This window comes from Gopherus evgoodei, chromosome 10, assembly GCF_007399415.2.
Source record: "Gopherus evgoodei ecotype Sinaloan lineage chromosome 10, rGopEvg1_v1.p, whole genome shotgun sequence".
NCBI lineage: Eukaryota > Metazoa > Chordata > Testudines > Testudinidae > Gopherus > Gopherus evgoodei.
In genome coordinates this window covers 69,849,260-69,865,510 of record NC_044331.1, presented here as the reverse complement: position 1 = coordinate 69,865,510, position 16,251 = coordinate 69,849,260, and the positions used below count along the sequence as shown (strand labels likewise).

General features: G+C 38.7%; 1 protein-coding gene across 2 annotated transcripts; it reads right to left on the bottom strand.

Moving 5' to 3' along the window:
- Positions 1–16,176, bottom strand: LOC115658424 (cytochrome b-c1 complex subunit 2, mitochondrial). Of its 2 annotated transcripts, none has more exons than XM_030577312.1 (14): positions 16,057–16,176; positions 13,778–13,870; positions 13,492–13,641; positions 12,553–12,617; positions 11,542–11,598; positions 11,075–11,199; positions 9,153–9,250; positions 7,742–7,799; positions 7,452–7,547; positions 6,048–6,247; positions 5,660–5,740; positions 4,896–4,972; positions 1,457–1,610; positions 1–345 (listed from the first exon to the last, which is right to left on the bottom strand). In XM_030577312.1, exons 1-14 carry the CDS (start codon positions 16,090–16,092, stop codon positions 262–264), a joined length of 1,374 nt encoding a protein of 457 aa, XP_030433172.1. In that variant the 5' UTR covers positions 16,093–16,176; the 3' UTR covers positions 1–261. The 2 variants fall into 2 exon arrangements, with proteins under 2 accessions (XP_030433172.1, XP_030433171.1); XM_030577311.1 differs by lacking the exon at positions 16,057–16,176 and adding an exon at positions 14,806–15,781.
- Between the last annotated feature and the right edge of the window lie 75 nt (positions 16,177–16,251).

Below are 16,251 nucleotides of genomic sequence, written 5' to 3'. Positions count from 1 at the left end.
TTGGCATTTAAGTATTTTTAATCGATAATGTTCAGTGTTTCCATACTTACACATACCTTACTTTCAGTAGATAAATATATTAACAAAAACTAAGTATATGAACTCAGCACTTAATTCAATATATGCAAGCCCACAAATTAATTATCTAGATTAATATTCTTGACATTTGAATTCATAAACAGGTTGATTGTAACTTATGTATATATAATTGGCATACAGTGAGAAAAGTCCACTTTGAATCTGCCTCAGTTGTGTTTCCTACTACAACTCATCAACAAAAGGGGTATTTCCCAAGTTCCCGCTAGCTGCCATTGATTTCTTCCCATCAACAAACTTCTTTGCAGCCTGAAAATAAAAATAAAAAAAATTGGACATTAAGGAAACAATCACACTTAGATTCCATTAGGCACACTGAACATTAGGCTTGTCTCATTGCTTCAGAGTCCCAGCTTCAACTGATTTATGGAATCAACAATGTGGTATCATTTCTTACAGTGATGATTTTTTAATAAGCTGTCTAAACTGACTCAGTTTGACAGACTGATGATATCAGCCTGAGGAATGTAGAAAAGTAGCAACTTTTGCCAGCTCTCTGAAGTGGTCATACATATGCTTAATAGAAAATATTTTCTGTTCAGGTCAGAAAAGCAGCAGAAAGGTCCAGTGAATCAATCACTGAAGTGAGAGTCAGGAGACCTGGGTTCTAGTCCCAGTTCTACCAGTGACCTCCTGTATGACCTGGGCAAGTCACTTTGGTGCTCTGTGAACTCTATGTCCCTCCCACCGTTTATCTGTCTTGTCTATTTATATAATAAGCTCTTCGGGGTCGGGACCATCTCTTACTATATGTTTATACAGTTCTGAGTACAATGGAGACCTCGGGCACTACTGTCATTCAAATGAGTAACAACAGCTTTGTGAAGAGATTTTGATGTTCTAGATTTGTTTTCCCCACTAGATTTCCAGATGGAATTTGTTCAGTTCAGAAATCAAGATTATTAGAATTGTCATTACCACTACTCAGTGTCTCAATAAAATATTGTGAGGTATTCATTTTGCTTCTTACAATCACACCCTAAAGCTGAATCTTCCATAACCTTGATCAGGTGGAGTATTCCCTACTGACATCAGTGGGACAACTCCTGACTGTAACTTTGTATGATTAGGGAAATAGCTGGAATTTTTTCTACATTTACTTATAATGGTAGAATTCAGCTAAATTCTCACAGCTATATTGACTTTGCCATATACAAAATTAAAGATTGTTCCTATCAGTAAAAGCAGACAACTCAAAAGGCATAGCTAGCAGAGATTTGTAAGCATCACAGAACCACTTTTTATAGGGTCCTTGTAAATATATTCTATACACCGAGAAAAGTATGCTAGTCATAATTGTGCATAGCAAAGCTTCTATGGACTCATTCCGTAAACAATGCATATGGACACATTTACTTACATTCACAATATCAGCAGTGGCTATGGAGTCAATGTTTTGAATTACAGCTGTTGGTGATGTACATGTACCAGATGCCAATGCCTCGGAACCGATTTCATCAAGTAATCCGTCTGAGGTCTCAACTAACATCAAGAATGTGGCTTTCAGATGATTTCTGCCAAACAAAGTGTTGAGAATATCTGAGTAAGTAAATCTTCCAATGTTACTCAGTAGTTATAGACTAAATTAGAACTCCCAGTTGTGTAGTTTTGTGCAACTTGGGGTTCTTAACTTCACTTTTGCTTTAATGCCCTCCTCTGAAGCCTTAGCATTCTGGGGATGAGCACCCTGTGATATTGGGATATTTTATGGCTCTTCAGCCCAATGATTTAAAGTCTCCTACTGTGTCAAAATAGAAGCTCTCTCTTTTGAGCATGGGAGCCTAAAACATATGATCAGCCAAAGAGGCACTAGACCCAGGGCCGGCTTTAGGAAGTGTGGGGTCCAATTCGAATAGTTTTGACGGGGCCCTGGTAGGGAAGACAACACGTAAAAAAACCACGTGTGGCTTGTACTCACCGGGCAGTGCTTCAAGTCTTCGGCGGCACTTTGGCGGTGGGTCCTTCACTTGCTCCAGATCTTCGGCGGCACTGAAGGGCCTGCTGCCGAAGTGCTGCTGAAGACCCAGAACAAGCGAAGGACCCACCGCCAACAGGTGAGTAAAAGGACCCACTGCCGAAGTGCTGCCAAAGACCCGGAGTGCCACCAGGTGAGTAAAAATTAAAAAGGCACCTCTAGCCAGGGAAGGGATTCTCACTGGGTGCGGGGCCCTCTTAGGCGTGGGGCCGATTCAGGGGAATTGGCCTAAAGCCGGCCCTGACTAGACCTATTCAAAAGGACAAATTCCAGAAAGCTGAGAGGTAATGTGGCAGAGGAACTCCCACCCCTGCAATGATCAGAAAGCTCTGGAAAGACTTTCAAGGGTCAGATACCAACTACAGGCAGACATAAAAGATGGAACCCCCAAGCAGGGTCCAAGGTAGGGATCTTAGCACACTACTACCCTGTTTCCTCAGTAGCTAGGGATTTTTTTTTTTTTTAAGCTTCTAGCTGGAATGTGAGTATTTCAAGCTTTGTTGGGCTACTTTCAAATAAATTTAAAGATGTGATCATTTCAGTATATTCTAGCCATAGATGTTCGAGTTTAACTTTGGCTGTTTTTTTGAAAAATGAGAGATTTCTGGTTTTAGGTTTAAAACTAATTATCAGGTCTCATCTAGAAAAGTACAGCCAATTGTTTACACCCTGCCATAAAATGACTAACGCTTTTCTGTACAATAGGTTAGTGCTTTGTTTAAAGAATTGTAGCATAATACTTTTTGTTCCCTTATTATTTATTTGCCTCAAGCAGGTTTCCCACTGCTAGTCTCAATCTAGGTTATGAAAGTTTGTTTTTTTTATTTTTAAAAAGTAGAAACGAAACAGTTTAATACAAAATGGTGATCTGTGGCGCATAGTATAATTGAGAAGTAACGTTAATGTTATGACTGAATTCAACTAGGGCCACTAATATTTGCATCAAACAGTAATTACTTTCTTTTTTTTTAAACTCCTCCCCAACTACAGGAAAAATTAGCAACATACTCCAAGGAAGATATGGAGGAAAACACTGCAGAAGAAAAAAAGTAGTGACATTTATCTATCTATATGTGTTAGGAAGATTTGTATTCAGTACTATAAATAACAGGCAGAAGATTTAACATCTGGCTGATGAGAAAGGATACAATTTGTTTATCATGTTTGTATGCAATCATGCTAAGTGTAATACCAATTTTCTTTAAGTTCTACATATAGTCTTATAATAAATAGATTTTATATATGCAAGACTCAGTGACTCCTATTTGCTGCCTGCGGCTGAATCGACTGTGGGCTGTAATACTTGGGCCTAATTTTGGATGTTAGGTTTACTGTGTGGGTGCTGGGTGGTAGTGGTGGCCATTATATACAGAAGGTCAGATTAGATGATCTGGTAGTTTCTTCTGGCCTTAAACTCTATGGGAATGCGTACACTGCAATTAGACACCCTTGGCTGGCTCATGCCAGCTGACATGGGCTCACGCAAAGGGGCTGTTTAATTGTGGTACAGACATTTAGGCCTAGGCACTATGATCCTGTGAGTTGGGAGGGTTCCAGAATTTGGGCTGCAGCCCAAGCCTGAACACCTACACAGCAATGAAACAGACCTTAGCCCAAGTCAGCTGGCACAGGTTCAGCTGCAGGTTTTTAATTGCAATATAGATATACCCCATAACTTGGGATAGTAGTTGAATTTTACTGCTTTAATTTAGAACCGAAAAATCACAATACAATCCCAGAGATTAACTGCACCTTAATTATTACAGTTGCACCCCACTGTATTATTAGCTAGCTATTGTGTTTGCAGGCCTGCAAATCAGGAACGTCTAAAACTGTTAGTTTTGCCATTGGAGAAGTGGCAATATTACTTTCCTACTTTATACGGCTTTCAAGATTAGATACTTAATGTCCTTGGATAACACACCACCACCAATTTAATGCTTTACATTTTCAGAACTTTTTAAAAAGACTATTTGCAGGGCCTCACTATTAGTCCTTTGAAGATGTAACTGCATGCTAAATATTGCTGGTTGGGGAATCATCTCAATGTTATCTTGTAGGGAATTTCCTAAATAAAGCAACTGAGAGAAGTATTTGAACTGGAATTGTATACTCATGTGCTATAATTGAATCACAGCTTCTCCTAACAGCTGTCATTTACATCTAATGAAGAAGTAGTTATTCAACACTTTTTGCTGATTTAACAAGTTTCTATGGGAATTGCTGCTAGCATAGAATTTACTGTAATTTTCCAAACAGCAACAGTAGTACTTTACTTGGGTAGGCAGTGTGTATCATTCCCATCCCTGCGTGCTTTTGCTAGGTATAATTACAGAGCAATGAGTCTCGACCTAGGCAGTTATACTGCACACCTCCACAGTTGAAACCGTTGCCCTACAGAAGCCTCTTTATAAATGCTTACTGTCAGGAAGCTGAGCATGTGATGTTATAACTCCACTTCTATAACAAATTAAAGCAGTGATGCACACACCTCAGAGCCAAACTAGCGATCAACATTACCTAAGAGTTACAGTAGTGTGAATTAATTGTTTCATTTACTATAGTACTATATATTCATATTTAAACAGTAGGTTTATATAGAAATTCTCACAGAAAAGTGACTGACCAAGTATTATTTTATCAACTACAATTGGTTAATATTAGAAAAAGCATCCTGATCGGTTGTTAATTAAATCAGTGTTTTAATATCAACTGCTGCAAAGAGCCCCAGGAGATTCATTAAAGAGCCATTTGTGGCTTGAAAGCCTCAGTCTGAGTATCACTGAAGTAAAGTGTTTATTAGACATTTTTTGTACCAACTTACTTAGCCCTTGTGACATCTTCATCAGTGATACTGCCCTGAGCAATTGCCTTTACCTGGTTCAAAGCAGCCTTAATGACCTAGGACAAAAGTTAAGCAGTTTTTAAAAAATTTGGCACTAATGGCTTGATCATTCCCAACCCACAAGGAGTTCTCTTTACTGAGCAGAAACAAAAGACATTAAGTTTGAAAGGCTGCTTCACCTGTTTCGCATTCCATTTGATTGGATCATCATTCTTCTCAAGCTCATCATATATTAACTGCCTCCTCCAATAACTAATGTACACTGTATTCAGTCAGGTGAGCTAACAACAAAGTTCAGTCTGTGCTTTGAATCTCATATTGCCTCCAAAATAATCCCAAATCCTTATACCAAATAAAATGTGATCATACTCTCTTCCCCATTAGATTCAAACCCAGCTCTCATAGATGATCAATTCAGCCAGGTTTCTGATAGTTAACCTGCCAGTAGCCTAGTTCATTAGAATCCACTTAAAAATGGATACATTTACCCACTTATATTCAGCACTCTCAAGAATGCATTCACTACTGCTACTTTATTTTTGTAGTTGTACTTTCCTGAAAACAAGCCCTATTCCCTGCTTTGAGGAGTTAAGTCTTGTATCAATAATGCAATGCTAGTTTAAATCCTAGTCAAAAGAAACATTTCAAACTCTTGTTCAAACTACTAGATAGTTACACTAATAACTAGAATTTAATAAACCAATGTATTTGATCAAACCAACAAATTTTACTCAGCAACTTACCTCCCCAGCAGCAGAAGCCTGGGATATAGTATAAATCCCAAAGAGTCCAGAATCAGAGTAATTAACATTAAATGCTGTAGCCTGTGAAAGAACATTTTCAGTTACTGTTCCAATAATGAAAATTGGATACTCAATCTCTCCTTCAACAAAATAGCTATCCGTGGTACCCAATATGCTAGAATTTAGCAAGATGATTTCCTTCTGTTGAAATTAAACCAATTTGGGTAGAAAACATTCCATAAAATATTTTTGTGTGCTAATGATTAAAAGAAAGATTCTAGCATTGGGGGCTTTAATCTCTCCAAGGACAAGAATGGTTTGCTATATATTTTTCTATTGCATTTGTTTTTTCTTGGGAAGGAAAGTTGCAATAAAGCATTATGCTTACATCAAATGGTTGACTAGTTGCCTTAGCGATAGCCTGGAACAGTTTGCTGGAAATATTGCTTCCCCTTTTAATAAGAGGCCCTGCACCTAGAATATGCTGAAGGACACTGAATGCATTTGCTTCTGCACTTCCAGTAGCAACTCCTTCTGCTACTATGGCAGCATGCACAAGGCTTTCACCATTCTGTTCCCTGATTTCACCTGAAAATAAGAACAAAGAAATTATAGTTAAAAATATAATGTATTAAACGTAATATGTAAATTAGTTGCTATCATATACCTCCAACAGTGATTTCTAGTCAGTAAATAAGAAAAGCATTAATGTAGTTTAGTTGTAATATTAAGTTTACAGGATCTTGTTCCAAATACTGACAGTGGACACCAGCATTGACTGTTCAAGAAAAATCATCCCCTTGTTTTATAAAAACAGAAAAAATGTTGTAAGCCTTACTTGTTCACAACTTTCCCACAATCACAAAGGGCCAAATTCAGTGGAGATATTCTTGCATATTCTAGGTCTGCATATGGTCTGTATGGTGATTTAGTGCATGACAAGCTAGGGTATGACTGCACAGTGCACCACCCTGGCATGCACTAACTGGCCATGGGCACCGTGCTGCTCCACTAACAAGTTTGTAGTATGTCAAAGCACACTTATGGACTTAAAGCATGGCTGCAGAGTTCATACAGTCATTTAGTGCACAGCAGGCTAGTGCACTGTAGATTTACATACTAGCTTCTTATGCACTAAATCACTGTATAGACAAGCCCTTAGATCCCCTATTAGTCAATGGATTTCATAGCTTTTCCATCTGCCCCAAGGTAAAAATTTCTCACACAATAGCTGCATTTTGACTGTCTAGAAGACTACCTATTCCATGTTTTAGCCAACCCAAATGTAGTCCAGTTATCTATCTCCTAATTTTCTGGCTTAACACTGTTTTCAGCTGGTTGCAGAAGTAACCCGATTGTTATGCAGAATGAAACTGTATCAATATTAGTCCAAGATACTGCATCAAAAGACCTGAACTGATGCGCAAAGTTTGTTATGAAATATATGATAGAGTTAGTGGCCTTCCTGGAAAGTAAGCTTTTCAATACTCCCAGGTATCCCTTTGTTACCTTCCACATACCCTAGGGCGCTTTACTGTTTCAAGTACACAAATTCTGGTATTGTGCCACTAGATTTTGTGTTTTCATTTTATTGAGTATAGTGGAAGGATGGCCCTGTCTAGTTACATTACAAACACAGGAAGAGAGACAGTTTTCAAAGTACACAGTACAATGGAGGATCAATCTCAATTGGAGTCTTTATGTCATACTTAAGTATTACTAGAAAAGACCAGCACAAAAAACTTGTAGTTATCAAAAAACCCCACCTCTCTCACACACACACTGAGTTTACCTCCACGATATTGGGCCTTAACACCAGAAGAACCAGCCCCACTCCTGATATTCAGAAATTGCTCTCCAACTTGTTTTAGTTCAGAATGGCTTACACCTGCAATATAATATTTATATTAAAAAGAATCGCTTGTAAATTAACAATATTAGAAAACAAACGAGAGATGGCTAGCAAGTACTTTAGATGTACTTTAAGAGTTCTACTTGTATAAATGAAGTTTGATTACTTCTATAGTTTTCTTTTAATGCACAGTATGAGACATAAGACATACACTAATTTAACACACATACCTAGTCCCACTAGAGCCATTCTTGCACTTGTGAAGTTGTTCTGTACAAACTGGTGCAGCTGCAACAATAATGTTTGGTGTGTTAGGTTATTTCCACAAATAAAAAAAAGGCAACAACCATGTCTCAGATTACTCATTTGAAGTTTTTCAAATGAGTTCCCGACCAATGGGAGCTGTGGAAGTGGCACCTACAGGCAGGAACAGTGCGGAAACTCCCTGCCCCATAGAGTGGGGTGCTGGCCACTTCCGGGAGCGGAGTGGGGCTCAGTGATCGACCAGGCGATCGCAATCTACCAGTTGGTGATCACTGCTTTAAAGGCTCTTTCACAGAGCAAAGGTGGTGTTGCTACTAGCATGAAAGAGCTGTTACAAATAGAATTGGAGGTCCAATGTCTTAGGTCAATAAGGAAGTTTGAAAAAGATGGTATCTACAATTGCCTTGACTCAAATGAGTGCTGTTTAAATATTTCCAAAGTTTACCAGGAAACAGGTCATCTACAGAACTGGTTCAATTTTTATAAAAAACGTGAAAAAAACCTCAAGCCTTGAATAAAGTTTGATCTTGCAGTAGCACTTCTTGTCACTGTAAAAAAGTGACAACAGTTGTCAGTTACACAAAAATTTAGGGGCACAGATACTTTTTTAAAAAAAAGTAATTATGATCTAATCTTAATGGGAAATTCTGTGCATCAATCTCTGCAAGAGAAATTCTAAACATATTTCCCCAAATACATAAACTTAAAACAACTCCAAAACATATGTATGCACACAAATCATAAGCTGGAAAGAGCCAGACCCACCTGATTTTTTATTTAGTTTATTTAATCTGAGTGCCCTCGAGAGAACTGCAGTTTTAGCTGTTAAACTGCTGTTAATTTTCACTGCAGTTCCGTAAGTAGCTGTATCCATTGTTCAAATGTTGTAATTCTGAATGCAGCAAGTCCTGATGCTTCTAACAGCAGTTGCTTACAGGACAGACTGTTTTATGGACTCCCACATAGTGACAGTAGTGTGCTTTGGGGAAAGTCACTAGCTCTTTGTACATGGATATCTACACTTCAGTGCGGGTCCTACTGATAAGTAATAGAAAGCCAGACACACACAATACAATGTAGCCTTTTCAAAGGCTTTGGAATCACAGTTCATAAGAGTCAAGAGAATTTTATACCCAATAACTGAATTTACAGTCAGAAAAAGACTGACTTTACTTCAGCAGCAGACTAACATTTGAGATGGGGACACATGACAAATCTATATAGAAGTCTCGCTTTGGGAGAATTGAATAAGCCAAACATGCAGCTTTAAGTGATTGCTAGTGTCATGAGAGAATAGTTTTACAAAAGAAACTAGAGAGGCAGATTAGGTGCGACTCTTTATACTGTGGCTACAATATAAAAGATATATATTCATACCTGCTCCGGTGTAATTTTCCCAACTGCATAATCCGGACAGTACAAGGAGTTAGCAAGAGCATTCCGATAAGCTGCAGCATGCAAGTTTTCAAGAACACCTAAAAAAAAATGAACAAAGAAACAGACTGTTACTAAAATGTAGTTTAATAGCTACTTTCACTGTAGAGTAGAGATGAGATGAACACAGGAATTGCGAAAATGGATCAGCATTGTGGTTTGTCTCATCTAGTATCCATTCAACATCACATGTTTCAGAGGAAATCACAAGAAATTTTGTATTAGGCAGAGGTGGAATAATCCACAGGAGGTCTCAACTTTATCCCTACAAATCAGAAATTGTCTTAAACCCTAAAGCATCACTTGAAAAAAAAAAAAGGAAATGGATATTTAGCATTAAATTTTAACGAATCTGGATATCCTTACTATCCACAGAGAGCTCCAATCCCTCTTTGAATCTCAGTTCTTCACCTGAACAGCAGAGTGTGGCAATTAAACTGAAGTAATTATGTGTTGTGTTAAAAAGTATTTTCTTCTATCACTTTTGGATTTCCTATCACTTGATTTCATTGAGTGTCCCTTGTTCTGAGACAGGGAGAACAGCCACTGCCTGTTTACCTTTTATAATACTAATAATTTGTGTACTTATGTTCCCCCTCATACAACTCCTTTCTAAAGCAAACAATCCCAGTTTTTTCTTTATCACTTATCACACTTCTCTGAACCCTTTCAGAGCTTAACTGTTCTGAATTTTCACTTCTTGATAAAGCTGACATTCAGCCCTCAATGGTCTTATGCCTAAGTATTACACACACATAATAGCAAACAACATATAGATCTGAAACCCGCCCTCCAATAGCTAGATACAAATAGGATGGGTTTAAGAACAGTGCCTCTTTAACTTTATATTTTCTTGCTTTTGGTGTTATTTCTATATTACTTAAACCCAATTGTTTTTCCTTTTAAAGATGTTCTTTAAGAACTGACATGGTAGATCATGCTTACAAACCCTTTTAAAAAATAGGAGTGTTTAGGCAGTTTAGCACTTTTACAGAAGAAGCTGTGATGTTTCCTCAAAAGTAATAATTGTATATTTGCACAATAAACATTACATATATGTTTTTATAAATTATCTTACCTACTCCTTATGAATAATATTGTATAAAAATACTCAGCTTTAATAGTTCAATATCTTGGTCAGAAAAAAGAGTTTCATCAAAATATCAGGAGTATGGCTTGCAGACAAAACACCTATTTTCAGATAAGCTTAAAGAAACTAAAATGATTCAATTTTATCATTTAAAAATACTTATTTGAACATCATCTGTTCTTCAGTGTGTTGGAGTTTTAGGAAAAGTGGCTGTGCTTCAAAATAAGCTACCAGTTTCCCAGAGATTGGAACAGAACTTCAGAAATCAACAGGGCATGAAAGTTTGGAGACTTCAATATGACTAAAATGATCCAAAACAATGAGTGTCATACAGGAATACTAGTATTACTTAGATGATAGGGCTGAAGTCTCAAGATCTCTAAGTTACCCTGGAGCAAGCTCACATCTCAGTTGGGTTATTACTAACATATTGATGTAAGACTAGATTGCAATTTAGATTAGTTTAATGAAAATGTTTGTTTTATGCAGCATAGGTAGTAAAATTCCATAGAACTTCAAGAAGCCATTTATCCATTCAATCTTAAATAGCTCTTATAAGAAAGTTTTTATAATGCAAATAGCTTCGTTTATAAAATGGGCTTACTGTGCTGTATCTCCCTATTCAGTTCTGATTAGGGAAAATTAACTGGAGTGGTCAAATTGCTCAAAGTTAAGTGAAGAATCCTCTTTACATTTGTGTAAATATATATATGTGTGTGTCTGTGTAAATATTCTTGTGAAACTGTCATAGCTGGTCATTGGAAAGCATACTTACTAACTTGTGGATTTTGAAAGGCAACCGCTTTATCAACTTTCAGTTGTGCCTGAAGCTCTGTTACTTCCCAAGGTCTGAATTCTGGAGCTGTAGTGACATTAATTAGGTACTCCATTACTGTATCACTGAAACAAAAAGGCAAAGTTATGAAGGAATCCAGTTAAAGATTTCTTTAAATAAAAGTGAATATAAAGCAGCACATATCCAAAATATACTGTACTGATAGACCATTGTGTACATTAGTAAGAGTCCAATTTCATGCTACAAAGCACCCACGTGAACACTGTAAAACTGTACGTAATCAAGTACAGTGCCAAACCATTAATACTTTGATAAAGTAAACAATAAGGGCATATGTTAGAAGTGATGTTGTTCCTTCCCCTTAAAATAATGGTATTCTGTAGCTTAACTACTGTGGTTTCTTGCAGAATATACCGTAAACTCAGTTGTTACATCTGAATACTTACACATAGTCACGTAGGCATTCAACAGAATAAATCATGTTCTCTCTTGTGGAGGTTACACTAAGTGAGAAGAAATATAGATCCATTTCAGAAAGTTATGTTGAAAATGCTGGATTTGAACATATGTTCCTTATTGATGTAAATTCCCTTGCCCAAATTCTGGACCAGAATGCAAAAACTCCATTATTAAAAAAACAAAAAAACTGTACTGCTCTTTTAAACATTCAAATGGATAAAAAAAGTGCTAATGTAAAAACATCTCCCACCTCTACATAAATTCTGAAAAATGCCAATAGCTATGAGGCATCTGTAATTCAGGTACAATTTGACATTTTATCATTAAATTTTTAAATTGCAAACTGAACAGAATTTAGGTAGAATTGCCCAGAAAACTTGTCAAAAGAGAGAAGTGTATTTCACTTTTGTCTTTCTGTTCATATTCAATAAAAACCAAGCCACCTTATATAAATACTTAAATAAAGTATAAACATATCCCTTTGGGGGTCAAAGGCTGTACCTTCAGCTTAATATCCACTGAGCAACTTTAATATATTGTAATAGAATACATACAAGAATGCATTCAAAAATCAGCAATGTCTTCTGTATTTCTAAGTGTTAGTTTTTGTACTTAAATTCCCCACCAATTACAAAACCTGCTAAAATTCATGTACACTTGTATTCTCTTTCAAATTTTTCATTTGTAAGACTCTGAATAATTGGTCTTTAAATATTTTTCTCTATTATGATAAAGAAGTAGAGAACAAGTTATTTTTTGTCTATCAGATAATTTTTGAAGCATGAAAAGAAGATGCATGCATCGCAATTTACATATAATCACATCAGGCAGATCTGTCCATGTAGTATAATGTTCCTTGGGCATGTTTGTTTCTTCATTCATTCATTCATTCTTTTGGCACTTTGGGTCATTTTGCACATGGAAGTTTTAGCCATACTACCTGCAGTTTCCATTGTTTTCTCAGCAATACAGATTATCTTTAAATAATAGTTACAAACCTTAGGTTACCTCCAACAGCTTCAATGCCACGAGTAATTTTGAAGGACGAGGCTCCCTTAGTAGTCTATAAAAACACAGAAGTTGCTTTTACACTTTTAGGTACTCTAAGAACAATTTTATTTGCACCAGATTATTAAATATAATCCTAGGCACAATATTAAAATAAGATATTTCCAGTCTGTTTACCAAGAAATATTTTTTCATTTTCTTGTGTGTACTAACATGTTTTCATAATCTTGAATTTTTAGCCAAATAACTAAAATTAACATGCTGTTAAAAAGATCAAGATATCAGTTTTATCGAACACACTTAAGCAGCGGGAGACAGCTAAAACAGCACAGGCGGTATTAAGTCTATAGCTATAATTGATAACCAGGTCAGTACTCTAAAAAAATGGTTTCCTCTTTAACCACAGATATGCCTATTCACTAATCAGTTCACCGGGGAGTGAAACTGAACTCAGTAAGACTTCATAAGGCACCCCGGAGTTTAAGATTTTATCATCAGTAAGAAAAACTTTATTTGGACGTCAATTAAATAGTAAAATACCTATTAAATACTCAATTTATCTTTTACTGCATTCTGTGTGTAGCCTCATTAAGAGATTGGTGCAATAACTCAATTTCGTACAGAGCAACACTGAATTAATGAATCAATGGTTCTGGCTGTTTGTGACAGATTTCTGACTACTAAAAGTATGGGTCATCGATTCATTTCTCCCAGACAACTAATATCATCATATGGTAACAGTTTTTTCACTAGCCACCTGTGTTCTATATGAACCAAGAAATCAGAGGTGGAATGATGCATCATCATCATTCACTTAAGCAATCCAGTACCCACAGAAAAATTTTAATTACGTGGGTTTCTCTAAAAGATCTCAAGCTTTTCAGCATTTTACCTGTCTTCAAAGAATTAAATAGAGGAAAGATACCTACCAAATTTGATGCAAGACGGAGCAAATGGGAGGTTCCCAAATTGTTGGTGGTTTCATATCTGCTACCTGCTTTAATGAACACACCAATTCTTGAAGCAGGGGAATAGTTTTCCAGAGATGCAATCACTAAACCATTTGGTAATCTTGTGATCTGTATTATAAAGAAAAATAAAGACCTATTATGGTTTAGTGGTCCATTGAAGATCAGGGTCACCACACTATTCCTTTGTGATCTGGTTCAGTCCAATACAAAAAAAAAAAAAAGTTAAAAATCCATTTGCACTGACCTCGAGATCCTGTGGCTGTAGACGTAACTTTCCTCGCTCTGCAGTTGCTGACGCTTCAACTTTGGGAGCAACGCTGAGAGAATAAAACCTCTTCTAAAACAGAAAACAACATCAAGATAGATTCAAGAGGTACGCATTTCTACTTGCAAATTATATATCACTACAGTATCTAACAGAACACATTACGCAACGATTCATAACATAAAATGGTTAATGTATTTCAAAACTGTATGGCAGGATGGCTACCACATCTTTTACTCTCTGAGGGTTTAATCTGAGCAGTTTCACATGCCTGTTGGAGTCCATTCAAAAAAACACACAGGTGAAGATCTACAAATTTAAGAATTACAAAATTAATTCTACAGTCTCAGACTACTTGGGACCTTGATTATCATCACAGATTCCATATTGCACTGTTGTATTAAATATTTAGTTACATGAAAATTATATAGCATACTCTGTGGTCACTACTGCAACTCACCAAACAATTCATCACATGGAATTTAACTAAAATCTAATATAACATGGGAAAGTGATGCTCTTAGCTCCTTGGTATAAGCAGCCCTACCCTTAGAGCAGCACCGACCAGCAAATTGACCCAACTTCACTAATAACTGCATAGATGACATATTGACTTTGAACAAAACAGTCTCAAACTTTTTCAGCTGAGCCCCTCTTTGGAAATTCCTTTCCTATATATGTCACCCCCACTCCACCCCCCATATATCCGGGGGGCTAGTCACCATGTGGCAGTCAAGAAAGACTTCTGTTCCCTGCAGCGGCCTTGTCAGCCCCCACAGCTTCCCTAGCACGGGGCCTGTCTGGTAGGGAAAGCAGACAGGGCTCTGTGCTGTTGGTCAGGAGAGGGTTCTGTCAGCAGGGCCAGTAGTCCAGAGTAGCGTGGGGGGCCGAGTAGCCTCTACAGCAGAGAAAGATATCTGCTGTTACATAGCAAGAAGAGCAGGGAGCCATGGACAGGGTCCCCTCCTGACCCTGGCCCTTCAGCACACTCTGTCAGGTTCTTGCACCCTTAATAGTCTTGTGGTGTCCCCTCCCCCTGGGGAGCGCATCCCACTGCTTGTGCACCTCTGGGTTAAACTCAGGACTGCAAAGAAAATACAGCAGTAGTTAAAGTCAGAAATGGAAGGCCTCCAAACTGGACAGACAGACAATGACATAAGAGCATCCCACACAGCCTAAAATTCCGCAAACCAAGAAGTATAATCAAATTTCAAGTGTGAAACATTATTACTCACTTCCTCACATATTAAGTCTACTTTTCATCTAAAGACTCACTTTCTCCCCAAAACCTGAGAGTAACAAGTAAAAATTAAGTGATATAAAGAAATGAACCAATCAGACATGTTGAGGATCTTTAGGCAATTAACATAAGTTACCATGTCTTTCTGGTTATGCTATTACATGCTTTTCACTTAGTGACAGGTCTAGTTAATATATTTTGAAGCTACTAGTATCTCAGTATAGGTTTTATCACCACAAAGGTGATAATTACTTTATCTCCAGACCCTTTCCCGCTTTGAGTCAGAAGTGCAGACATGTCTACAGTTTATTCAGAAAAATACCAGGGCTCCCAAGATATGTATTAGCCTACCTGTGCCACTATCTGCAACAGAGAAGGCACCTTTCCCAGTAGGCCCGCAATAATGGTTAGAGTTTCTCCAGTACGCGCCTGACACAAGTCAAATCCAAGAGCAAAGGGGGCAGGCTAAGGCACGAACAAGGGGAGGCTGCAGGTTCAAGGGCCCTGCAGGGAATAACGCTGGCAAGGGAAGGAGATCCCGTCCACCTGCCTCCCGAGGATCTCCTCCCACACCTGTTCACTGCGCGGCTCCCACGGGAACTCGGAGCGGCGGCCCAGGCTATCCGGCCCGGCCTCCCCCAGCAGGGAGCAGACTGCTCGTCCCCGGGAGGTAGGGAGAAGAGCAGGAAGCGGGACCCTACGGGAACCCGCTCTGGCAGGGGACAGGCGAGAACTCCCACCCGCCGAGCGAGTGTCGGGCTGGGGCTGAGGTGACCTTCAGACGCTCGGCCCCGGACACCCGGCACCGCCGCGGGTTCCGCTCCATTCTCCCACACGCCCCTCCCTCGGTCTCAGCTCCGCACCTCCGCAGGGAAGGAGGCTGCCCTCGGTCCCCTTACCCACAGCAAGGCCAGGGTCAACCCCGCCTGGCCCTGGCCCAGACCCAGCCCCCTTCCGGGTGCAGGGACTCCTCGCTCTGCCCCCCCAACAGAGGCCGCCCCCATCCCGCCGCACTCACAGAGAGGGAACGAGCGATCGTCGGGATCCCCTTCATCCTCTCCGTGCCGCTCGCCCCGCTGTCCGCTCCGAGAAACAAGATGGCGCCACCGGAGGATGACTCTGCCTTCCCAGCATACACCGCGTTGCTTTGACCTTCTAGCTGTAGGCGACCAGCCTCTACTGCTCTCTGCTCGGGATTGGACGAGACACCCAG